General features: G+C 36.3%; 1 protein-coding gene across 1 annotated transcript; it reads right to left on the bottom strand.

Annotated features, from left to right (window-relative positions):
* Positions 1–5,429: 5,429 nt before the first annotated feature.
* LOC131043575 (calcium-transporting ATPase 4, endoplasmic reticulum-type) lies at positions 5,430–26,217 on the bottom strand. The gene is made up of 9 exons (XM_057976792.2): positions 25,917–26,217; positions 23,695–25,153; positions 23,297–23,390; positions 22,988–23,109; positions 16,347–16,625; positions 15,813–16,196; positions 15,002–15,111; positions 6,435–6,663; positions 5,430–6,303 (listed from the first exon to the last, which is right to left on the bottom strand). The coding sequence occupies exons 2-9, from the start codon at positions 25,108–25,110 to the stop codon at positions 5,725–5,727; spliced, it is 3,213 nt and encodes a 1,070-aa protein (XP_057832775.2). The 5' UTR covers positions 25,111–25,153; positions 25,917–26,217; the 3' UTR covers positions 5,430–5,724.
* Between the last annotated feature and the right edge of the window lie 1,774 nt (positions 26,218–27,991).

The following is a 27,991-nucleotide window of genomic DNA, read 5'->3' as shown; positions in this document are numbered from 1 at the left end:
ACAAACACCCTCATAACATCCAAAATAGGAGATTCAACTTCAAAGGATTTGTTATCAAAGAGAAGATATATGCCCTCAATAGTGTTGTGTGGGATTCTACAAAAATTAGACATATGTTGAATTAGTAGATATCTTGATGATCAATGTGAACAGTGTGATCCTATTGAAGGGAGACTATTGTATATTGTGTAATGGAATTAGGTAAACTAATGTGATCTCACTAAAAAGATGGTTTTATTCCATCAATCTATTCCTAAAAGCAAATCATGATTTTTCATTGAACAATAAGCATATTTGAAACTCGTATGCTTTGGAAGGCTACAAAGAATAATCTTACTAAAAAGGGGCAACCATCCATGACAACATTCATCCATATTAGACATGGAAAGTGCTTGGAGATGTCATGATATATTAAGAGACAACATGAAGAGACATTGATAGTAAAATAAAAATCAAAGGGAGAAAGAGACATGATGAACTCCCCCATTGTGCCTTTGGAACTACGTAAAGCATGTCTGAAGTGGATGATATGGTATTACAAAGTGCTCAATTTAATTTTGAGGTCAATGAATGTGCTAGGAGAGTCAAAAGAAAAAAAAAGTTTTAGAATTGTCCATTAACAGCATTCACATAAAGTGACATAAAATAAGAGTATGAAGTATTCATTTTTTTCCTTTGCACTGTATACTCAAAAAGAAAATGTCACAATATCAAGAAGTGATATTTTAAAGATTATCATTAACAAAAAAAATTACATCTAACATTGTAAGTAACATGAGTTACATGGTATTCTTGAAATGTTGAAACTTTTGAAAATGGTTCCTCTCGCTCTGCCCAACGGCTCCTCCCCTGCGGTTGTTGCTCTGCCCAACAGCGCCTCCCTTGCGGTTGTTGCTCAACGTTCCTTTGCAGTGGTGCCTCAGTTTGTTGTTGGTGGGATCGATGAGTTTCCCCCACTTGTTGATGCTTCTGGTGCTGGTATTGTGGGTTCTTTGTTTGCTGCATTTTTGTTGTTGCGGAAGGTCCTCCTACGGTTCTGGGTTCTGATGTCGGGGGTTTGGGTGCCAAGATCCCAGTTGGTGATTTTGTTCCTCCCAAACCTAGTGTCTGTGATCCAGTTCTGGATTTGGATGCCCTTTGAGGCTGTTGTTGGTGCTATTGACGACCTTTCTACGGGTGATAATGCTTTGCCTAGACCCTTTGTTGGGAAGCGTAGCTTTGCTTGTGTGGCTAGATCTGTTGTCCAACCTTCTAAAGGGGGTTTGTCCTCTTCCTTGTGCCAAGACCTCTCTTGTTGTGGTATGTGGCCAAGAGGTTGTGGAGAATGTTGATTTCTATCAACGCAGTGCTTTGGTCTACAAATTTGTTGGGTTTTGGCTTTCTCTTTCGAACCTTCATCGCTAGGTGAGTGATTCTTGGAAGCCTCTTGTTGCTCATGGCATTGAGTTTTTCCCTTGTGCTAAAGGCTTTTTCATTGCTTCCTTTACCTCTACTCATGATCGTGATACGATTTTGGGAAAGTTGTGGACTTGGGGGGATCACTCTATCTCTATTAAGCCCTGGACTCTTTCCTTCAACCCCCTGATTGACTCTCTCTCTATTTGTCCAGTTTGGGTTCACCTCCCCAGTCTCCCTCTCCATTTCTGAGAGCCCTCTTGTTTTGAGGCCATCAGTAACTCCATTGGTAGCTTCTTGAAGGTTGATGATGTCACGTTCTCCATGGGTCATTCTACCTTTGCTCACCTATTAATTGATGTTGACATATCTCTAGCCCTCCCCAGGGATGTGGTTCTAATGGTTGGGGATAGACCTTGGACTCAATCGCTGGATTATGAAGGCCTCCCCTTTCGCTGTCGAAGGTGCTTCTCAACGGGTCACCTTGCTTCAAACTGTTCTCTCTCTCGTCACAGAGGTGCTGCTACTTGGTGGAAGGATGCTACGGAAGATCACTTGACAATTAATGCTTCAGACTCTGTTTCGGTTGATTCCTCTCAAGATGAAGTGCCCCTTACTACTGATGAAGCTTTTGTTGATGATATTGCTAATGTGGACTCTTTTGTCCCCTTGACTCCTACTTTTGTTGCTCCTACTCCACACCTTTGCTCTCCTCCTGCCAATACAGCAACAACCTGTTGTTGTTCTACAGCAGCAGTCTGGCAGCGACTTTGTCCCTCATGATAGTGTTGCATGTACGGTTGTTTGTCATAGGCGAAAGGGAAATTCTACCCCCCTTTCCCAACCCCCCCATTGTCAAGTTTTGGGTATTTCTCCCCTCTCTTGAGTTGGATTAAGTTGTTGCCAGTTTGTTTGGTTTGTCCGACTTTGTTCTTTTGGGGTTTGCACCCCTTCTTGGTCTATTTAAAATTGATAGTCTCTGGCTATGTAAAGGGTCAGCACCCTAGTTAACGCTATTTTTTTAATCAAAAACATGAGTTACATGGTGAAACTGAAAAGGGTTTCCAAAACAGTTGGAAATAGACTATGTAAGATAAAGGTAGACATATCTTCTCAGTATTTAAACAATCTTATTTTAATATTAGAAATTTCTTAAGTTTGTGTAACTCAAATAACATAACTCTTAACGTATTTATTATATAATGGAATTACAAAAACTTCATCACATTCGCTATTAAAATTAATTTTACATATATAGAGAAAGGGAAGTGGCAGATTCAACATAACCCTTAGAGTTTTCCCTTTTCTAAACCAAATCAATTGAGCTCTAGTTTGTCATGTAAATTTATTTTCTATAGATACCTTCGTATGCCTCCAATGATTTTGAATAATCTAGGAGATGGTCTCTATGATACTAAAGCATGTAATGGTGGGAGGAATGAACCTCACCCTTCAAATGCATCGTATCGTTTTCTCTTCTCGAGTCTTGATATGTTTCATTTTTATTTGTCTAACTTTTTTCTTGCACAATAAAACCTTTGTCTCTTAGTTTATCTTTTTGACACTTGTTTTTTATTAAAATAAGCAACAAAACAAGGGTGTTGGGCTTTTATACAACAACTCATAGGCAACAAAAAGAGGCAACAAAACAAGAGTGTAGACCCAAAACAAAACAAGGTTGGCCTTTGACAACAAGGCAGAAGACCATTGCAAAACCTTGTCAAACCTACAACAACCCAAAACCCAACTCAAGAATGGGAAGAAACACCTAAAACTTGACAAAGAGGGGTTTCAAGGAGGGGGGAAGACTTCCCCTTCTACCTGCAACAAACAACAACCCAGGCAATACTGCTATTAGAAACATCAAAAGAAGGATCAAGCGAGGAGTGCCTCGTAGAGTTTCTATCCGCGATAGCAACAAACTACTGCTGCAAAACAACATCATGAGCACAATCACTAGGAGTAGATCAAAGTTGTAGGACATGAGCAACAGGTGTGGGAGCCTCAAGGACGAAGGAGGCCACAACAATAGTAGCAAAAGGGTCAACAAAGGCTTCAACAACAATAAGAGACAAAACCTCATCGCGAAAAGAGACATCATCCTCCTAAAAAGAGTCAACTGAATCATAATCAAAAGCATTGACAGTCAAGTGATCAATAGTAGCGTTCTTTCACCAAGTAGCAACACCTTTGTGGTGTGAAAGAGAACAATCTGAAGCTAAGTGACCCATTGAGATCATGTCCCGCAACAAAATGGGAGGCCCTCATAATCCAATGATTGATAAAAAAAGCATATCCCAACCATAAGAACCACATCCCCAAGGAGAAGCAAAGAGATGTCAATATCAATTAGAATGTGGGCAAAGGTAGAATGACCCATGGAAAACATGACATCATCAACTTTCAAGAACCGGCCTATAAAGTTACCAATGGCCTCGTAACAAGAATGCTCCCAGAGATGGAGGGGAAAATTAGAAAGACAAACCCATGCTAGACGCACATCAAGTAGTTCAATGAGAGAGTTTAGAGGAGGTGACCTAAGCTTGACAAAGACCGAGTGAACTCCCCAAGCCCACAACTTGCCCAAGACCAAGTCATGATCATAAGAGGAAGCAAAGGAAGCAATGAAAAAACCTTTTGCACAAGGAAAAAACTCAATATTATGAGCAATGCAAGGCCTCCAAAAATCACTCACCCAACGATGGAGGTCTGGGAGAAAAGGCCAAAACCCAACAAATCCACACCAATTTCCTTTCAAGTGTGCAAATCTGAAGTAATTTGACATTCACTACTTGAAAAACACATACCAAACAAACAATGGCTTTAAGGAGAGATGGATTCAATCATGATTAGACTTCAACTAGGTGTTCCCTAGCCAACCAAGTATTAAATGATATATGTGTATTTCCGCTGGGTCCAGAACAGATCCTTTTCTTTAATAACAGTTCATTTTTATCACAACAATTTGGAATTTACTTGGAATAGACAAATGAGAATCATCCACAAAAACGTCAAGGGAGTATTTGAAGCATAACCCATCCTTTACCTTTTTATGCATACACCTTTGATTGCTTTTCTAATTTAACTGTTTGGGGTTGATCCTTTACCTTTAATTTGGAATTAGTTTACAGATCTTAAATAATTAAAATTTTGAAGGTTGAAGACAAGCAAAAAAAACACCTTAAACGCTAACAGGAGTTACCATCGCAATATTGGCAAGATTAAGAAACCAATCGGAGCTACATTGTCTAGAATCCAACCTTTGGTTGAAATACAGAGTCTAATTATGAAATCTCTTAAAAAATTGCCAAGCTTCAAAGCTGCTCTTATAATTTCCCTCTGAATGTGCAAATTACAGAGTAAAATAGATTGACTTATGGTATTCCATAGTAGTCTCAACCTTTAAGGCCAGCAAGCTTATACTCTTCAGCAACAGATCATATCCAGAGATCCTCTCCTATCCCACTTAACATATGTAAGTGCCAACAAGTTTTACAAGTACTACAATGATTTGGGAAAGTTTTCCCCACATGCAGATTCATTTGAGTTTTTATTGCTTTGGCAACTCATTGTGCCCATCACGATATTCATGTCTCTTTCAAATTTGCAGAAATGGGGTGTCATTTGCATCTTTTTTTGCAGGTATGACCCACCTTCATCTGCTCAAGGATACAATCCTGTTCGTTATTGAAACTCCAAATTAGTTATGAATATATAACCATTCAAGCTTTAAAAGAAGAAATGAAAAATTGCAAAATCTCCTAAACTCCGTGAAATGTGCAAATATTCAAAAGCCTGAGATCAGCCTCCAGTAAAAAAAATACATCATTAAACAAATAATAGAGTGAAATTACGACTAATATTACTAATATAGCATTATCCAATTACTCTAATTCCCTTAAGCTCTACAATATATCCTCTTTTATACCCACCACAGTATAGAAAAAACAAAAGAACAGCAAAGCTATTAACTTATTCGCAGATATATCCTTGTTTTCTACCTAATATTAAAAGTCCCAATACAAATACACACGTTTAGGAAGCATTGTAGTGCAATGAGATTTGATAGGCAAAGTTTTGTCCTTCCACGGTACAAGGATAGTCCATTCTACAAATTTTCAATTGCATCCTGTGCATCTTCCTTGGCCTCAATTGGACCCATACAGGATGCTCATATAGTATTGCAAATTGTCTGTGATTACATCCATAACTTTAAGAATTTTCCGGCAAACAAAACAATTTTCATATAGGCTGTCAAAGGTTCTTTAGCTGCATCTCTACATATCCACAAATATTCCATTGCGACTTCTCATGTCTCTAGATGCATCTCTAATTATCTTTCTTCTTAGTCAAAGATCCATGTCTCCCTCTTTTGGAAGTGCATCTTCCGATTAACTTCAATATCTCGTCAATGAGTATCACTGGTAATGATACCGCCAATACAAGAAACCATTCATTCAAGCTCAAAGGCACAATACCAAAAATTTGTGCAAGGAAAGGCACATAAAGAATCAAAAAGTGGACACCAAATGACACTGACATGGCTAGCAATAGCCAGGGGTTAACCCACGGTGGCATTACAAGAAGGCTTCCATCTTCTGACAATGCATTTAATGAATTGAACATCTCAATTGCAACCAGCACAGTCAAGGAAAGTGTCATTGCTTTAACTTTGCCAGTTGAGAAGTAATCACATGGATTGCTGTCAAAGGTAAAAACTTCTGATCCTGCCTTGAAGGGAGACACAGTGAAACCTTCCCAAGAAGAGCACTTGTCCCAATTCCTGAGCTGAGAAAAGGTCACGAGAGTATGACCATCCTCCAGTAAATCTATGCCCAAAAATGTTCCATGTGTATACCATATAGCAAAAATACCAACTGTAGCTACACCAACATAAAGACCAATAACCTGCAAGATAAAGACATGCAATCAGAAGTTGCATTTCATTATCAATTTAGTATATAAATTTTTACTATGCCAGCTTCCATTGTAACAGAACAACAAATTTGATTGACAGGAGTATTAAGAGAAGCAAATACCAAGTAGCGGAACAACACCCAAGCATTAATCAGAGAATCGTCACTTCTACGAGGGGGTTTCTTCATTATGTCCATATCTGGCGGATTGAAACCCAGAGCCGTTGCAGGTGGTCCATCAGTCACCAAGTTTACCCACAAAAGCTGTACAGGTATCAAGCCCTCCGGCATACCTAATGCTGCAGTTAAAAATATTGAAGCAACTTCGCCAATATTTGAGGATATCATGTACCTGAAATCCATTTATGCAAGACAAAAAATCAGAAGCAAATTCAGACTATCTAAAATTTAGCGCTTTCTAAATAAGTACTGACAGTAAAGTGAAGTGAATTGATATTTTTGCTTCTTTTAAATGCATTGATCAATCTGTTCCTTGTGCAGACTCTTCATTTTAGAATGTAGGAGAAAATGATTTTAAGAACCACAGAACCAGCAGCAGAGGATGATGCTGCCTAGAAAATACATGTGAAAAAAGGTTTTTGGTTAGAAAAGGACAAAGAGGATCCAGGTGAGAGCAATCAACCAGTGATGGAGAATGTAGTATAGGAGAACGAATTATAAACAGATTCCTTGGCAACCCAAGAGAAAAGGCATGTCTCAGCCAGCTATCAACTACCACAAAACTAATTATTAACATTTAGAAAACTTTTCACTATACTTAAATTATAATAAAAAAAAACTCCATAAATTCTGAGTATCACATAATATGCTGTAGCGGGCTCTTTAATAAATGTAATACCTCCCCTCTTCCTGAATGAGAAATCTCGGGCAAGTAAACTCCATTTTATTAAAATTCTGTGTATCACATAGGATGCTGTAGCAGGCTCTTTAAAAAATGTAATACCTCCCCTTCCTGAATGAGTCTGGGGCAAGTAAATCAATGTGAGGCCTGCATACTCAAATGTGACTCATAATCCTCAAGTCAAGGAAGTTCATAAGATGGCTAGCAACTTGGATCAATCTACCTTGATTTACACATATTTGGGCATACATAATAATAGTAGATAGCATGTTATTAAAATCTCATCGATCGGATCTCTTGCTAAATCGCTGGCTGCACGTTACCTTTCATCTTTGGGTGAACTATTGAGGAGCTGCTATATGAAGAAGGCTTGTCACATCTTGGCACTTCTCTCCAGATGTTGATCTCATTCCTCTCGTTTGTGCTGAACAAAGCCCACAGATATCTTGTGATGTCCCCAAACTGAACCTTATCAAATATTGTTGAGCTTGAGAAAGCTCCTTGAATTATCTTTATAATGAAGTCGATGCAATTGAAACCAAATGGTTTGATGAAGATGTATTAAATAATGATCAGGACTATTAATGATGAATATAAAGCAGAAGTGAAGAGAGATAACACGAATAGATGGCATTGGACTACATTCTTGATTCCAGTGAGCGTCATGATTTAAGGAACAAATTATATGTGTGACAATATATTAAGGAAAACATTCAACACATATTGGTTACTGGACAAAACAGAGCATAGTAGAGATCTTCGATATCCAAAGATGGAGACATAGAGCAGCAGCGAAATGGACGGTACCTGTGAACCAGATGTTATCACAGTTAAAATTATCATAGTTATGATCAAAGTCAACAGTTCAGATATCGGAATAGAAGAAAGAAAGAAAAGTGCAGGTGGGATCATAGAACACTGTTGAACACAGATTACTGATATAGGCGGCGACGAAAGATGGAAGGTAGAATCCATCTTAAATAATAGTGACAAAGTCCAAATAGTTGGCAATAGCATAAGAAGTTATCAGCAAAAGCATGAACCAATCATAACATCGTCAAGGAATACCTAAGACACGATAACAACATCAAAACATTTATCGGTAACCACGAATTAATCTCTACTTTGATAGATAGCGGCATTAGGCGATATCGTGATTAATAATGGATCCATATCTATATTAGAATAGCGATTAAGGATGGTTAGAACGGTAATCACCATATTGGTAGTAATTGATTAAAAAAGAACTATCAATCGATTAACCACCAAAGGGTGCGATTAGTCTAAAAGGAAAGAGAGGTGATATGGGAGATGTTTTGAAACACAACTCCTCATTCTTTCGGCAAGATATATAGAGGCATCGAAGATAGTTTTGTTTATTACACTTATCCATATTTGGTTCACGGAAGGGATTTCATTTGCGGGTAGCAGAATAGACAGGAATATGCAGTGATCTTTATGAGGAAGAAGACACCATACATCATAATCAATATGCTTGGCAGTAAGGAATTAAAAGCTCCTCTCGATATTAATCTGAAACAACCAAGTAAAATCTGAAACAGCGTTAGCCTATTACGGCAATCATTAGATCACCGCCATTACAAGCCTCATATCAAATAAGGGGATCAGGTCTTATCGATCAACAACAGTGAAACTTACATATACTCTAAAAGAATATATCAGGAATATTATATACTCTCAGTTAGTAGCAAATATCATGTGTATATTTGTGAGTAATATCAAGAACACGGTCAATATACACATACTGTAAACGTTAAGATCATAAACGGGCCCAAGGGATTCGATCAGAAAAAGAATAATAGCTTGATTAAGCCTCAGCAAGGAGAACGGATATTCCTCAATATCATATCATATAAAAGAATAGTTTTTGTGGAGACATTAAAAATAGAATTAAGGATCAATGAGCAGATATATGAAAAAGACTTGGAGCAGACCAAATAGCAGATTTTTAATCTCAACAACGATAGAATAAACAAATGAAAATGATTTATGGTCAAATGATAGCAGGTTGAAAGGGAGAACTATTGCACAAGTCATGAAGAATCTATTTTATTATGGCTCAAATTTGGAAGTCCAGTTGAGCAGAAGCAATGTATAACATTAAGGCATATATCTCAAGTATACAGATCAGAGAAAGTTATCAAGATAAGTTCTATCCTTGAACTATTCTTAAAATTATTAAGTTAAATATCATAATTAAATGTCATCAGTTTAGATAAATTTTATATTACAATTCTCACCTTAAGTTGGATTTGTTGTCTCAGGACTAAATTAAGGAAATTCTCATTAGGGGACATTACATATCTCATAATAGCATTGGAGTCCCTGCACCTCATTCTCATCCCCAGCTGCAAGGGGTTCCTTCCCATCTGAGAGTTTCTTGTTTTGATTGAATCTACTCACTGTGCATCTGATGTTTATATTGAAGTCCCCAGATCTCTCCCACTGTTTTCAATATTGCATATTATCTGTAGGTTGGTTCTTGAGAATTTCAATTTTATTTTCTGAGTTGCTCATTGTCTATTTTGTCGCATTGTCTGCTTTATGTTATGCAATTTTCTAAACTATTACCTCCTATCCCTTTTCCCTGTGAATGTTTTAAGTGTATACTACCCCTAAACAGAGATAGACAGATATATTACAACAAATAATGTATTATTATTCTGGAATCTGTTCCGCACATTGCATACCCTTGAGAAAGCTGTATGGCTGTTTATCTTCTGCCTGTTCATGATTACAGTGATTTTGTCTCTCTAAACTATGTTACAAAGATATATTTATATAGTTTGCAAAGAATCATGTCATGGAGATCAAAAGCTGCTAGGAAGTTGATTCATCTCCTTTCAAAGAGGAACAATTTCCTTTATAAGTTTCTCACCCGACAGTTATTGTGGATGTAAACAATTGTCAATGTGCCCCCAATGACTGGGCAAACGACTGGGCTTGTCGCAAGCCTCATGGGTGCCAACTTGGTTGCCCTGCTGACAATTTTGTCTGAAGACTACAGAACCGAATAATGCAATGAAATGGGTGATGAGTTAGATCTTAAGGTTTATCGAAGAGATGTGTTAGACCCTGTTGAAACTATGCTAGGAACCACAGTAGATTTGGTTTCAGGTATGTTTATTTGCAAAAATGTCTATCTCTGCAAAGTGTGCTATGTTGTCGCTATAGCATGTGAAGTATTTGCTAGAAAGCGGATATAGATACTTCTGTTCCCTATTGCATCTAGGAGTCCTGTAGTGTACCACAAACCCAAGAGTATCCCCATCATTGCCACAAGCCATGAGGATGGCATGAGTGCTATCACAGCTGTCTTGTTTAGTGAATCCTCCCAGATCAGATGCCCCTCCTTGTAAAGAAATAGTCTCAACTGCATTAAGTCGAAGAAGCAAGTGTACAGCCTTATCTTCTAGTTGTTGTTCAGTAAACCACTTAGCTTGGTGTAGGAACTCATCCTTCTGACAACTCTATATTGGTAAAGAAGAGTTCTTGGTGAACATGGTTTCCAAGATTTGATCTTTCTTGGCCATAACAGGTCAGTCTATAGGGATGAGATGCAGAAAGTTGAGCGTGCATAGCTATATGGCAAAATCTTCTTTGGCACTAGTGTAGCAAGTGTTGAGCATGAATTCACTTCAGGAATTTGATATCTCTTGCTGCCTACTATCACAACCATTATATGAAGGTTCGTGTTGTGCATACACATGACCATGCACGTATGAATGCCAAAGGAGTAATTACAGACCTCCATTAGAAAATCATAGACTATTTCTTCTTGAAATAGATGAATAAAAATCTGTAGACATTGGAAAGAAGCCCTTATGCCTCAGGTTTTGCAAGAGCTGAAATAGATTAATAGGATATGTTAAATGACATTGAGAGTAACCTTTATGCATTGGCTGTTGTAAGAGCTGAGCCACCCCAGTTTGTAGGGATGCCAATGAGGCATGATTGACAACTTCAAAATCTCAACAATTTCGGAAGAGATTAGTTCTCCATACTACCGTCATCAATCATTAAGTCCAAAGGTTGCTTCTCATTCCACATCTACAACCAAAATACTTGCTCTACACCAACTTCCTTGAGATGAGAGATCTGTTGATAGAGTGGTATTGACTCAGACATTGAGTTCTGCATCAATGATCCTATTTAAGGGTTTAATATCAACATCTCCAACTTCAACCACTATATGCACCTTCTTCTATGCACGGCATTCCTCATGGGAATGGCTGCAACTTTTGTGTTGTCACAGCACTTATCAGTCTTGGATGGTTTGCTCACATGTAGCGGTCAACATATACATCTTTAGGACAAAACTCATCTTTGAAGGCTTCTAGGAATTTCTCACAAGTTGGTTTGGATTTGCCACCTATTTTGACAAGCTGTCATGCCCCCACCAAAAAGCCACAGTTTGCAGCATGTTAAATCATTGCCTAGGAGATTAAAGATTAAAGAATAAAGTAGCATGCATATAATTATAAGCCGATGCAGTTAATAATATAATAAATGTAGTACTAGCAATATTCATAAGGTATGAAAGTTGCTAGCTAATTAATTTAATTAAAATTAAATTCTGTTTTCGAAGGGCCAAGGTCAGTGATGGTATGAAAGGTGGTGACTCTTTCACCAATATCATTACACTAAGAGGAAAGCATAAATTGGAAGTGAATATTATGTGATTTTGCAAGTAATTACTACAGCCAAAGAGAACAAAAACCCTCCAAAGAAATTAAGAGACTTAAGGACAAAAACACTTCTATTAAGTTAATGGACGAAAACCTTCTCCTATCAAGTTATTGGATGAAAAACCTTACTTCTCTTATCAACTTATTGGACAAAAACCCTTCTATCAGGGTATTGGACTAAAACCCATTACCTGTTTCAACATTAAGGACAAACATTCAAGGAAAAATAGCTGCAAATAGAAAGGAAAATTATAGCAGAAAATCAACATAAGTCAGCATAAGTCTATTTTCAGAATTATGTCAAAGTGATAAAACTGAATATTATAATAAAATTCATTATTTTTTATTAAGTTATATTTATAAATATAAATAAGATTATCATTTTTGAGTTAGAATTATTGTTTGAAGGCAAAAATAAACAATGTTCTAGAAAGGGACATTACACAAGCAAGGAAACCTTCAAGAGGTCAATCTTTATTATTCCTCATTTATGAAATCACTTGTGGAAAAGCATGATTCAATCTACAAAATTTGCATCAATCTTAATCTCGAATACTAGTAAATTTACCTAATTCTTAGAGGGAACTTGACCAGCAAAGGCTCTACTTGATGATGGCACCAATGAAGACACATTCAAGGACAACTACAAATTGGTTTAACAAGAATTTTTGCTAATCCATGAGAACATCTTCATTCTCACTCTTGATCGCTGTGTGTGTCTATCGACTCTATCCTTACATTGGTTTGGGCATCTTGACCTATGTTGGCAAGTAGTTTGATGGATCCCGACATTCTATGCCAAGGCTCAAGTACTTTGACCATGTACAAAAGGACATGCAAGGTGTAGAGATAATCACTCTAATACCACCAATCGAAGGCCTGAGGGTAAAGATCCCAATATAAAACTTTCCAAATGTTAATCCAAATAAGTTATGGCATATGTGGACGCTAATTACATAATTGAACAACACTAAGACAAATAGATATAAAACGAAACAAAGAATGTATTACTATTCTGTTATATATTTCGTACAAGGCATGGTCTTCAAAAAAGAATGTGGTTGTTTATCGTCTATCTCATAGTTGAAAAACTCAGACTCGGCAATGACTCAACAAACACAAAAATTTTAATAAACTCGGGACTCGCGAAAACCCAGGGAAAAACTCGGCAATAACTCAATTTTATTGAACATTTAAAAGTATTTTTTTTAATATTCTTCAAAAACGCACATTTATATAAATTTAATGTCATTAAATTTATTTTTCAATTATATTAAAATAAACATATACTAATAGAATACTATTTAAATCATAACAATATTCATTTTTAATATATTTAAAAAAATTAATAACTATTAAAGTTTAATATGTATACTTTATAGTTTATAATCATTTTTAATTTTAACTTTTATAAAGTCCATTATCAATAAATTTAATCTTTTAATAATCATACGATGCTATTGTGACTAGGTATGGACATCAATCTTTGCATAAAGGAAATAATATTGATAAATAAAACGAAAGCAATTCTAAACAAATGCAAGGAATCATCAGAAATGAAGGAGTCGCACCCATTATCGTGCCTTGGAGTTGCATCCTTCAGCCCTAGACTCGTGCCATCGTCGTGCCTTGGAGTCGCACCCAAAAACCCTAACTTAAAAATTGCACATTCTTTCATTTGCGTTCCAAACGAGTTTATTATGTTTGACTCACGCGATTTCACAATTTTCAACTTTATCTATTCACAATTATAATGATATCGTGATTTTGTGATGTCTAAACTATTTTGCTAAGACATGTTTTTTATAGCTTACAAAGAATCATGCCATGGAGATTAGAAGCCAATTGTAAGAAAAAACGCCAGTGATAAGAAAACCATCTTCTTGAAAAAGGAAACAACTTCCTTGATTATTTTCCTTTTTCCCAAGGATAACGGAGTGTAACCAATTGCTAATGTGTCTCAAGTGATTGGGCAAATGACTTGACTCGCGACTAGTATCAATGGTGCCAACTTGGTTCTCATGCTAAGTTTGAAGACTAGAGATTTGCATTCAAGATGATATGATGTGTTTGATGAACTAGATACTTTCATTTCTCCAAGTGGTGTCTTGGACCCTACTAGATCTATGTTGGGAAACACAAAAGATTTGGTTAAGCTATGTTTACCACAAAAAAGTTTCTCCAAGTGTGTTGCAATATTATTGGAGCATGTGCATCATTTGTAGGAGAGTAGATATGGATCTATGAGCTCCCTAGACCATCTTAGAAGGACTCTCATGCACCACCAATCCAAGAAGTAGCCACACAATTGCCGCAAGCCATGAGGATGGCATATGTGTTACTACGGTGCCTTGTTTGGTGAATCCTCTTGGAATGATATGAGCTTAACTTCGAATCGTTCTACACCCATTGTTTATGCATTAAATTGAATGGTAATCGCTGTTTGATGGTATTGATTCGAATATCTTTGAAATACCATTACAAAATTGCACTGAGCTTGTGTCAAATTGTTCAGTTTGATGGTGAGACCTCGCTCAGTAGGATTCCATCTAATCATTCACTCTTTTTACATTCTTATGATTAGAATAGACTCTCTCAACCCCTCATCTTTTGCCATTTTTTTCAAACTCTAGTTAGTTTAGGAAACAAAGCATCACCATATTGCAACATCAGATGATCTAAGCTCCAGCAAATCAAGAATTCAAGCATTCAAATGTAAGTCCCCTTGCGATACCAGCAATCACATCAACCAACTAAACTTATCCACACGTAGTGACCCTACATTCATGAACCTTGGAGTCTTCTCGAGTGATCCTTAAGCTAATCTTCAGCATCCGAGAGATTTTGTTCAAGAGAGGATAAGATACTTAAGGTATTTTATTCTGTGTTCGCATGTGCATAAAAAAAAACACATCAACACAATGTTTTTGAAGAAATTTTTTACAAAATTGTGTGTTTTACAAAATTGTAGTTTGTCTATCAGTTTAGCGTATCACAATTTCTTATTGTAGACTGCAATAATACACCTCTGCATGCCATTACTTTTATCATCCAAAGAATGTAATAACAATCCATCATTAGAATAATGTGTGAGGGAATTAAAAAAGGAGAAAACAAACCGAATAAATGCCTTCATGTTGTTGAAAATCGAGCGACCCTCAGCAACAGCTGCAACAATAGTACTGAAGTTGTCATCTGCTAACACCATATCAGAAGCCTCCTTCGCAACCTAAAAGCAAACCCCTCTCCGATTAACAACCAAGAAAACAATTGAAAACAGAAAACAAAAAACAAAAAATTAAAAATACAAAACATAACAAAATGGGTGCAGGGCAATATCTCTGTGTCTGTGACTCCATTGAACGAATCACAAGACACCCGATAGCTATGAGATATACACAAAATCTTGACATCAAAGCAAACACAACATTCATCAACAAAGACCAATACGAATTATGCCTTGGATTACTCTACTGAAAAGATTGAATAAAACCATTCATGTTAAATAAAGAGCAGATTGCTATTGTTTTTAATCTTCAGGTGTTTAAGAATGTGATATGTAGAGGTGGAACAATTTTGCAAGCAATCATATCAATCATAAAATATGGAAAACAATAATTAAATGTGTAAGATGCAAAATAGTGAGAAGAGCCTTGTGTAAGTGAATTACTGCATGTGTATCTATTTATAAAAGACAACCAAAAGGTTTTTAAAAATGTGTGCATTTGTAAACGAGAAAAGCAGAAAATATAAGTAGAGAGCAAGCATTCAACAATAGAACAATATCATAAATGTATGTCAATCTTATTCAATTAAATGAGAACTTACCCCCTGACTAAATTTGTGGCAAAATTGCCAAATCAATTCTATTCAATTAAATGATAACAATTTTCCTTTGCCAATAAAAAAAGGTCAAAGACATGAAGTTACCTCTGTTCCAGCAATTCCCATGGCAATACCTATGTCAGCTAACTTCAAAGCAGGTGCATCATTCACACCATCACCAGTCATTGCAACTACTTCTCCAGCATCCCTCAACATACGAACTATATCCTGCTTATGCCTGGGCTCGGATCTTGAGAAGACACACCCTCCAGGTCCTCTCAAAATTTCTCTCCTTCTGGTCTCAGGTAATGCCATAAACTCCTTTCCTGTGAAACTTCTACTATTAACATCCTCATCTTGCTCAAAAACACCAATCTCACAACAAATAGCTTCAGCTGTATTCTTATTGTCTCCTGTAATCACCAGCACACGAATACCAGCATCTCTGCACTCTTGAATAGCTTCATGGACCTCTTGGCGTGGGGGATCCTACCACAATCCCCAAAGATAATTCCAAAAGAGACCACAGAATAGGTATTTCAGTACATAACTTCAATTTGACCTAGCATAATTTTAAACTGCAAACACCAAGCAAGTATAGCGTCTACACTCATAAACAAAGAAACATTTAACTCTTACCCTCAGTCCTACTAATCCAACAAAAATCATATCATTTTCAATTGAAGCATAATTAGCAGGATCAAGCAAATATTTATGGGCCGGATGATCCTCTCCATCATATGTGGTAAAATCACCAAGATTTTCTTTGTATGCAAAACCTAAACATCGTAGAGCACTTGAAGTCATCACATCAAGCTTGTTTAGAAGAGACTGACGAGATTCTGCATCTAATGGGGCAACAGTTCCATCTGAGAGCTGTATACGAGAACTTCTATCTAGCAAACTCTCAACTGCACCCTGCACAGATATGCAATTATTTAATTACAATAATACAGATCAGTTTAGGTAATGCAGAATTGAAGCCATACATTAAGTAGCACATCTGCATAAGGAAAATAAAAAGTGAGAATCCAACATAAATTCAAACTCGCAAAAAATAAAAAACTGAAATACAACCATGAAATGTATTAACTAGACAATGATAACGCACTGTATTATAGTGCAAAGTTTGTCATTATTCATAATGGAGAAAACAAATAACAAAGGTCTGCCATTATTCATGATGGAGAAAACAAATAACAAAGGTCTCCAAGAAACAGCCATAAGGTTAGAAAAGTTGGAATCACCCTCTTAAAAGTTTGGATAATTGTGAGAATAAGATTCATTACAACACTGACCACCATACACATGGTATCTGTGATTTGGCAGTGAAGGAGAATCACATAGAAAAACCTACAGATCGAATATAAATATGTGCATAGCTCAAAATGTACACTGTAATTATGGAATGATTCAGTAAATTTTGGTGATACCAAAGCTCTTTCATTTGCGCATCAAATTGTATCTGTGCCTACTGTTGCTGTATAGTTTAATGGGAAACACTCACGAAATTTAGTTTTTAGGTGGGGTATCCAGAAATATCAAGGATGGTTCTGGGGCGAATTTGTGTTACTAGAAGAATATAGTAATAGAATATTGTGTCTTGGTTATAAACCATTGGACACCGACAAACAACAGAAGCAATACTTTTCTCACAAGTTACTTGGCAAACTATAAAATAAAGAAATTTTCAATTTCTCAGGATAAAATCGGGGAAAAACTAGGAACTCAGAAAAGAAAAGAAAAAAGAAAAATAAAAAGAGAAATAACTGATGTCCTTATAATTAAAAACTTTCGAATTGCATAAGTGAGAAAGTTGAACGTAAAAAGAGTGTACACCATGAATTTTAAGTTTGGAATTTTTCTATTAATTTTGAGATTGCTGAGAGCAGTAAACACCGTATAGTGAATTACTACATAGATCAACTTTAAAGTCCAAACCTCAAAAACAACTGCAAACTAATATCATATAAAAATGAACCTATAAAATACAATTTTAAAGTAGGAATTGGAGGAAAGTTTAGTTTTGCCTACAATATCAATTGAGGCCCTTTGTGTGGAGCAATATGTGATTTAACAATATAAAAGAGATTACAAGAAGATATGTGTTGAAACAATAAAGCTTCCATGAGCAAAGAGCTGCCCTGCATGTGAATGAGAGTTCTCTTCATAGGGATAAAAGTTGGAGCTGAAATGAAAAGCCTACCTCCTAATACACTGTTTCCTGATTACTTCCCTTGAGGAAAACAATCATGGTCCCACTGGTCTCACAGAAAAAAGAATTTGGGACTTTATATGGACAAATAGGCAAAAGAGCTTCAGCAGCATAGCCAAAAGGCCAGACAGATACTTTATATCCCCCAAATGGTTAAGCTTGAATGCAACCACTGAGTGCTCAATTATCCCCAACTCCACTTCAAATTATTATCCATTACAATTTGTTAGAGGAAGATTTGGCAAAAAATCCCAGATGCCTATTCAAATTTGAGAACATGTAGTTTAGAGATGACAAATTTCTAAAACTGATGAAGCTATGGTGGGAAGGCTTAAAGATGTATTCACTTTTTAGGAAACTACTTGCTACATCCTCAACCTATAGCATGTATTGGGATATGTGGTATCCTACTATGGGCCACATGATCCCCAATTGAGTCTACTATGAGCTCGTAAGTGTAGTTTTGGTTCTATTGGGATGAGAGAACTAATGTTACCCAATGATGCTTATATATAAGAGGTAGTGAGCAGCAACTAAATATAAAATTGTGAGTTCTGTTCTAATTGAAGACTTTTTGAGGTTTGCCCCCTTGAAGTGACCTATTATCATCAACTATTTGCAACCTATCTTCTATCATATTCTTCTCTTGTGCAAGTTGTTCAAAGAAATGTCACAATATTAAATTCACCACGGAAGACTAATGCTAGACCCTCCCGCGTTCACCATCTCAATGGTTGTAGCAAACATTGTTTTTGTAGTCCAATGGCTCAATACCTTAAGAACAATTGAGATGAACTTCCAAGAGATGTTCATGCATTTTTACTCAAAGGGCATTTGAATAAAGAGGATTACATGTAAAGTGTCCACAACTAGTAAGCTCTCACCAAGTGCAAAAGAATGCTTAATAAGGAAGCAGACAAGGGTGTGGCCAAATTGCTTTTATTCGAAGTGAATAGTCAAAGAGTTCTATATCACTAGATCCACAAGAAATGAGCATTTAGTAATTTTGGGAGCTAGGTCAAACGAATTGCCTCCTAAAAGAGATCCTAATCATATCATTCAACTAGTACAAGGGCACCATCCACCATCTATCACCTCTATTTTGAAGGTTCGCCTCTATTTTGAAGGTACACCAGTGGAAGAATACTTTCAGCCCCAACAAGAGGTAGTCTCTGATCTCAAGGAAAACAAGGCAACGACACAAAATAAACTAAGCAACAAGTTTTTCAAAGTAGAAATTGAACCCAAATAGAGTTACTAAAGCTTGATACAAAGGGCCGAATCATAATGGTACCTAAAGGAATCCTTCAAACATGGACCAAGAGGTTACAAAAAAGGGAGCTCATTGAGAATCTGGTCAAGTGGAATAATTTAGCTGACAAAGATCTGACAAGGGAAGATAAAGCATTACTACGCAAGTTTCCACAAATCATCAACATTGAGGAAAATGTTAGTTTTAAGGTGAGAGACATGCTACACCCATATCCTATAACATGTATTAGGAGATGTGATAACCTACTACAGGCCACATAATCCTTAGTTGAGTTTATTATGAGTCCCTAGGAATAGTTTTGGTATGGTAAGTCAGCCTCATTGGGATTAGAGTACTAATGTTACCTAATGATGCCTACACATACAACTGTTACAAGTGATAGTTAAGCATAAAATTGTGAATTCTATTTTTATTGAAGACTTTTAGAGGTTTGCCCCCCTTGAAGTGGCCTATTATCATCAAAAAAATTGCAGCCTATCTTCTATCATATTGTTATCTTGTGTAAGTAATTTCATTACGATACTAGCCCTAAAGCCCATCCTAAAGGAGTGGAAAAGAACAACCTCCAAGAACATATTCAAGGAAAAAGAAATATTTGAAACTAAGTTGTGGAATCTCAATGAAAATGTGATAGGGAATGGTATGGATCAAGCCCTATATACACAAAAAATCTCTCCTTGTAAAATTGAAGGACATCCAGGCAAAAGAGGAACCTTTTGGAGGCAAAAATTAAATAAGTTATAGGTCGAGGAAAGGGGATAAAAATAACAATTTTCTTTACAATTAGACTAAAGCCAACCATTCACACAATTGGATCTCCACCATTAAGACAAGACCCAAAATCTACTAGGACAATCCAGATCTCATCAAAGCTGAGGCTATTGAACATTTCAAAGCTCTCCTACAACATGAAGAAACCTCGAAGAAACCTCAAATTTGACTACCCAAGCTAAATTTCTGCAAACATAATACTAATGAGGACAACATAATACTAATGGACCCATTTTCAAAAGAGGACATTGACCTTGCTCTTTCTCAAATGCATCCACACAAAGTTCCAAGTCTTGACAAGCACCCAAATGCCTTCTTTCGAAAATGTTGGCACATTGTGGGCAAGAAGGCATTGTGGGCATGGAGGTAGTGAAACTTTGCAACAAATCAAGAAGAAACTAGAAAGTACTAAAATCTCTTGACTACACATTTATTGCTCTAATCCCCAAGTAAACGTGTCTATCCACCTTTGTTGAATTCAAGCCAATCACACCATGCAACACAATACAAAAATTCAGATCCAAACCAGTGGTGAACAAACTCAAGACATTGCTTCCCTCTCTAATCTCCTTGGAGCAAAGTGGTTTTGTGCCAAAACAAGTTATCACTAGAGGTATCAACATTGCCCATGAAATTTAGATTCAAATTCTAATGTGAAAAGCCTAATTGTCAAACAAGATATCAGCGAAGTATATGTCTAGGTTGACTAGAGATTTCTCATGAAAATCCTCAAAAAAATTGGCTTTTGTTTGAAATTGGCAAATGGGTTTTCAAATGCATCTCCACTCCACAATTCTCCATTCTCTTAAACAATGGAACTCTTTGGAGCCACTTGGGTGGGGGGGCTTTGGCAAGGTGATACCCTATCCTCCTACCTATACATTCTCATGGCAGACAAATGCCTTGAGACACTACATCACCTACTCTCAGACCAACAAGAAATGGAAAGGCATTGTGACAATTGGGAAGATGGAGACTTTTGCTCATCTCCAATTTGTGGATCGCAACATATTATTTGGTGAAGGCAGCATACCTAATACTACAAATATAAATTGCATCCTAACAACTTGTGTTATTGCTTGAAGACAAAAGATAAATGAGAACAAATCTAATGTTGCTTTCTTTAATTCGTGATCAAGAGACTCGCCATGATCAAACATGCTCTCCTTGCCCTACCCATTTATCTCCTTTAAGAGTCCCAGCTTTTGTCCTCAAAGGCATAAATAAAATAATGGACTTTCTTTAGCAAGGGATACGTGAGATGACAAGACTCCCCCTATTGCTTGGGAAAAGGTTTGTTTTTCATTTTTATTTGAAGGCATTGATATTAGACAAATGGTGATTCAAAAACACAACCTTTGGAGCCAAATCAATCAAAAACATCCTTGCTAACCTAACTCCAAATGGAGTGCCCTCTTGTGAAAGAAGTACCTTGATACCGTGGAATGAGAGGTCTATTTGTCATCTCCCTTTTGAAGGCATTCAAATTGAACAGATTATAATTCAAAACACAAACCTTGGGGCCAAATTGTTCAAGAACATCTATGCCAACCCTAACACCAAATGGAGCCTCCTCTTGAAAAGAAAGTACCTTAATACGATGGAAAATTTACAAATATTAACACCCTTGACCTCCTAACTAGTATACACATATGGAACTTCATGGGTAAATGCAAGCATATTATTGGAAATCACATCCCCAAGGAAGTTAAGGATGGCAGAAAGTTGAAATTCTCAACAAATTCCTAGAATGGACATATGCCACTTTAAGAGAGAGATGATCTCAATGACATGAAGGACATACTAACAAGATGTGGATCTCTGAGGTTTAATACTATATTACCATTAAAATCATAGATGGAATAATAACATCTAGATGGAAAGACTTCACCGTCATGTACACACCCAAATAGCAAATTAACTGTCTCAAAAGCATACTACAAGACTGGGCATGTTCATAATGTGGAGCTTACTTGATTCAAATAGGCTGCCTATCTCTAATGGCTCCTCCTAGGGATTTAGATTGGTCAGATATCAAATGCAAATGTAAAAATTACCCAAGGTAGATCACCTAAGCAACCATCCAAAACAATCAACTGATGAAAATGGGTTTTTTGGGTCCTTTCAAATGTGTTATATGCAAGCAAGCTAGGGAAACTTGTGAACACATCTTCATTCATTGTACTTCAGCAATCAAATGCTGGAGGTGAGTTTGTGCCCACCCTCTACTACCCTGAGTCTCATCCAAAAACTCTACTGCAACTATAAAATATCTACAATGGAATCAATACATAAAGGCTGTGTGGCTCTAATACCAGGATTGAAAATGGTAAATGACAGTGCTATAAGAAATTAAGAATAAATACAAAAGAACAAATGCCCAAACATAAACTTCAATTCCCAAAGTAAAGTGACATACACATCTTATCCTCCACCAAACATGAACTATTTATTGTGCCTACTCTTGCATGCCTAAATGTAAATCTTCAAATGAATAGACAATTTTTTATTTATATTGGATTCTTCAGTCTCCCACAGTTTGTAGTATCACTTACATTAAATGTCACCTAGCAATTTAGTGACAGATCATGTTCTAAACAAAATATATGATACATTCTAAAATAAAGTTTGGAGATCTCATTCTATTTTTTTATGACAAATCTAAATAGATTTTCATTAAACACAATTCCACCATATTGTTAGGATAAGCAGTTAGTAACTTAAGAACGATAACACCATGCTTGGCATAGACAACAAAAAGGAGTTCAATAGATTTGTAGAGCAATGGATGATGTTTTTTATTCATTAATCCTTGAAACATATCAGTGGCTAATAAATTATTTCAATTAATTTAAAAGTAATATTAAAATATAAAACATCCACCTTAAGCATGGTCAATCTGCAACCACTTCGAAATGACAGATGACAGAAACTCGTACTCATTAAAAGAAACTGTGTACCCTTCAAATCATTTGATTCAACAATCTTGTGGCCTATCTAATGCAATGGTTATATGATTACCTTAACCAGCAATAAGTTTTCTCCTGTATCCGACTTAACAATAATCCCCATTGATTTTCGCATCCGATCAAACTCTAGGGTAGCTATTCTGTGTGTTCTTTCACTCCACCACTCACAGCAGTCTACATAAGGAAAAAATCACAAGAATGATTGTCACAAATAAAAGCAGCATAATAATAACAATGTCAAACTTTAGAATAACAGCAAGATAAGTTGTCCCTCTGTGGAACATTGAAAAGCTAAATCCAATAAAACAACAAAGACTACATATAGACAATATTAATTCCCTGATATGTTCTACGACCATACATAATCTGATTTCTGCAGAATCTGGATGGCTTCCAGTACTTGCAGCATGTAGATGCCTCTCTGAACCTGGTAAATTCATCTTTTCAACCAACACCTGAGATTACAAATGATGGGTATATTAGAACTGCCTATTGCACGGATAATTAAAATATAAAACCTAAATATATATCTTTCTTTAGAACAATTTTGCCTAAATTGCAAATGCATTATTTACTATTGGTTTGATATTAATCATCCAAACTAGACCTGTCTTCACCAAAACAATTCAATTTACTAAAAGGGTAGAATTCTACTTCCTACACAAACACTTCATATTGAGCCATCAGCCACTTGAAAAAAATCAGCAAATTATTTGTAAAAACACAGTAATAAAACACCCCAAGGAATTAGAAGTTTACCTTCAAAGCTGCTTCAGTTGGCATGCCATTGGCACAAAATTGATGTCCAGTGTATGCAATACCTGCATCATTACATAGAGCAGCGATTCTTGCTATTGATTGAAGATTGGGATCCATAGACTCACCCTCAGACCAGCCCTGGATTCTTCCATCACAAGGATCATAAGTTGTACCCTCAACCGTATAATCTCGGAGAGAGCATGGGTCTGACCCTACGGCCACCAGTTTTGCAACAGACATTTGGTTAGTTGTAAGTGTTCCTGTCTTATCAGAACAAATCACAGTAGTGCAGCCTAAAGTCTCAACACTAGGCAACTTCCTCACAATTGCATTTTTCTGTGCCATTTTTCTAGTACCAAGTGCCAAACAAGTAGTAATAACAGCAGGCAAGCCTTCTGGTATGGCAGCAACAGCCAAAGCCACTGCAATCTCAAAGTAATATGTACACTTTTCAAACGAAAACTTGAAATTCCGTGGCCAACCATTCACTATCTCCCATGAAAGGAAATACTTAAGATTTATTAGCCAAACCAGTGCACAAACAACTCCAATAATGGAAGTGAGTGCCTCCCCAAACTCATTCAACTTTTTCTTCAATGGTGTATCTTCATCATGTTGAGATGCCTCGTGGATCTGAGAATGAATTTTTCCTATCTCAGTATTCATGCCAGTCTCTGTTACAAGACAGATGCAGCTACCATTAACTATGGTTGTCCCTGCAAAAACCATGCATTCTTTTCCCTGCAACTCTATATCGTCACTATTCACTTTATGATGGCTTTTATTAACAGACATGCTTTCTCCGGTCAGTGAACTTTGCTCTACTCTTAAAGTTGAACTTATCAGATGCAAAACCCGCATATCGGCAGGAACCTTGTCACCAACCCGAAGCTCAACAATATCACCAGGAACTAGCTCTCTTGCAGGCAAACTAGGAATAAAATGGCCATCCCTTTTTACCATGGCATGTTCTGACTGCATTTCCTTCAAAGCCTCCAGGGCTTTTTCAGCATTACTTTCTTGCCAAACTCCAACAATGGCATTGACAATCAAAATCAAGAAAATAACCAGTGGCTCAACAAAAGCAGTTATATCCTTTTCGCCGCCTTCTTCACCATCAATCCAAGCAAGAACAAAAGAAACGACAGCAGCTACGAGTAATATTCTTACCAAAGTATCATTAAATTGATCTACAACTAGCTTCCAAATCGATGGCCCGGCATGCTTTTCCAGCTCATTCCACCCAAATTTTGCCCTCTGTCTCTCTACAGCTTCACTGCTCAGCCCCTGGCTAATGTCTACTCCAAATTCCTTCGCGCATTCGTGTTCATCCCTGGCCCAGGCCGGAAACACAGTTCGATCTGACTTCATGACTACAGGACTCCTCGTGCCATAATCTTGGCCACCTTTTCCCATGGCTAATTAGCACCCACGACAAAGAAATTTACCGCCTATGAACCTGCAAAAAAATCATTAAAGGCCTTCAAGATTTGATGCATGAGATACTAAACTAAGAGGTTTTCCGTATTTCATGCATGCTAACTACATTTATAGCTCTGTAAGATTGGACACGTTCTTTACCAAGTTAACAAGTCTTCACTATTTAATGCACTAACGACTACATTTACAGGTCTTTTAAGATTTGACACGTGGTTTAGAAGACCTGCAGGTCTGAAGATTCGACATGCATGGTTTACCAATTCACAGAAAACCTTGTTGTCCAGTACTACAAGGTATAAATGAAATTATTTGCTTGTGAATGAATGCATGTTTTATTTTTTATTCACTAAACCTGAAAAAGCTTTGATCTTTGGCTTTAGATTTTGAAGGCACGGTATAAATGAAATTATTTGCTAGTGAATGAATGCATGTTTGTTTTTCCTTCGCTAAACCTGAATCAGCTTTAATCTTTAGCTTTAGTTTTTGAAGGCCGTCGCAAGACTCCATCCACGATTAATCAAATTAATAGCAGGTAAGCTTGTTCTCTAGGGCAAGACAAAACAATGGGCTATAAATTTTGCACTCTGATCTTATGCATAGATGTTTAATTGTGCAATTTTGATACAACTGGATCTAAACCACAGAAGGATCCAGAGCATTCAACAGAAAAATTGTTCCTAATTAGTTCGCGAAAAGATTTATTAAAGAAAAAATACTGCAATTCGCTTAAGGCCGAAAATTTTGCAAAAACCCTAACCGAATAGAAATTCAAAAAACCGCACCGTTTTAAACCGGAAAACGCTCAAACTCTTGCAAATCTCGAGCAGAGATCCATTCCAGCACCTGCGAATGAAATTTCACAGAAATGCTTGGCCAAATTGAGCTTCGACTAAACCCTCCGATCTTTCGGTACCTGCAAACCCCTGGCTTAAAACAAAGTTCTTTACTTTGAGTCGGGCAAAGAATTTATAGGCGGCTTTGCTTTTGCCCGGTTATTCTGATGCGAAACAGAAGACACCGATTTTGTGGTGTTCTCAAATCTGCTCTTTTTTTAATGGGACACGAAAGTCCCCCTAAACTCACTACTTACTCAAATATTTTTTATTTTTATTTTTCATTGTTTTAATTCTTTTAATGCGACACGAAAGTTCCCTTAACCTCACAATGTTGGAGTTTTCTAGGTCTTGAGCCCTTCCCCTCTGTTTCCTTTTTCGCTTTCACTTACTCTACTTCACCATGCCTGTGGCCCCACAATATAAATTATTAATTACCCGCTAAGCTTCCAAATCCTGACAGGTACCGGAATATTTGTCTCACGCCGGTAAAATCGTATCCAGCCGGTCACAAAATACTCGTGGAAAATATCTCTCGGCTAAGAAAGACACCCGTCTCGCTTGTCTTGAAGTAAAACCAATGTTACATTATCGAAGTGTTAGTTTGTTGGGAAAAAATTAATGTATTTAATTGTTATTATTGAAGTATTAAGGTTTTGTTTTAAATGAATTGATGTCACATCAAATTAAATTAGGTAGCGTACCATACTAATTCTAGCTATCATTAAAATTATAATTTAATGGTTCAGGGCACCATTTTAGACAAAGGAAGGAGTGTGTTAACTTCCTCTTAATAATTTAATGGTTATTATTGCAGTTTTAGACAAGGAAAGTATTGTGTTTACTACTTAATAATTTGATGTTGTAGTTTGACTTTGTGTTAAATTTGATTTAATTTATAAATTATTTATAATGTGTTTGATAATAAAATTAAATTAATTTTTTTTATTTATATGTATTTGAAAAAGTAAAGAAGGGAAATATTTCAAGTTAATAATATTAGACTAAAAATAAATATGTTAGTATAATTAATTGAAGTGAAGATAAATGTGTTAATTTAATCAATTAAAAAAAATCAATAATGTTTATGAGATTGAGTAATTGAGTAATTTAAGATTCCAAGTAATAACATAGTTGTTTTGTGCATGAACAATCTTTATAAATGCATAAATATATAAAAATATAATTTGACTTTACTATTATAAGTCAATCAAATTTAAATTAGATTTTAATTTTTAAATTGTCTCGAGAGAGTTTATTATAAAAACCAAATCATATATAGTATTAAAATGCATGCAAATCTATTCAATTCATAACATGATAGACAATGAAATCAAATTATATGTAGTAGTAAAATTCATACAAATGTATTAAAAACTAAGAAAGGGTTATCTTAGGATAATGATGTTGGAGCAAAAATAAATATGTTATCACAATCAATTAAATTAAATAAGGGAAATGAAATGATAAAAATAATTTTGTCTATAAGCCAAGTAATCTATGAGACTTTTAGTTTTGTGTGTGTGTGTGTTGAAAAATTGTCAAGATTTAATCTAGGTCAAGATTGCATGTAGTAGGATGTCATTTCTAGTTTCATTTAGTTCAAGTCATTCCTCATTTTTTAATATATTCCCCTATGCCCACTAGATACCTATCTAGACCACTGCCTACCTCTCCCTCTCTCTCCTCCTAACTCTCTTTCTAACCCACTCTTTTTATCGAGCTACATATCCCTCCTACCTCAATACCTAGTATCTCTCCCTCTCTAACTCTCTCTATCCCTCGATCCCTCTTTCCAACCTTCTCTCTCTAGATCTCTCTATCAAGTTCCTTTCCTAATCTTTTTTAGTGCACGTCTATCTTTTTCTCTCTCTCCACCTAACACTATATCTTTCTCTATCTCTTACTTTATCCCTCTCTACCTCTTTAAATGCCTCCCTCTCCCTCTCTAACTATCATCTCTAAGTAGACATGTATAGGACCTCTTTTATATTAAATATGTATATAGATTCCCTCTAGATCTA

Source organism: Cryptomeria japonica, chromosome 1 (genome assembly GCF_030272615.1).
Source record: "Cryptomeria japonica chromosome 1, Sugi_1.0, whole genome shotgun sequence".
Classification (NCBI taxonomy): Eukaryota; Viridiplantae; Streptophyta; class Pinopsida; order Cupressales; family Cupressaceae; genus Cryptomeria; species Cryptomeria japonica.
Note: the sequence above shows the minus strand (reverse complement) of the source record. Positions and strands in the feature narration are given on the sequence as shown.

Coding starts and splice junctions, on each gene's coding strand:
- LOC131043575 (XM_057976792.2), bottom strand. CDS start 25,110: ATGGGAAAAGGTGGCCAAGATTATGGCACGAGGAGTCCTGTAGTCATG. Junction 15,112..15,812: donor TGGGAATTGCTGGAACAGAG/GTAACTTCATGT, acceptor GTTTGCTTTTAG/GTTGCGAAGGAGGCTTCTGA. Junction 6,664..15,001: donor AACATGAAGGCATTTATTCG/GTTTGTTTTCTC, acceptor AATGGATTTCAG/GTACATGATATCCTCAAATA.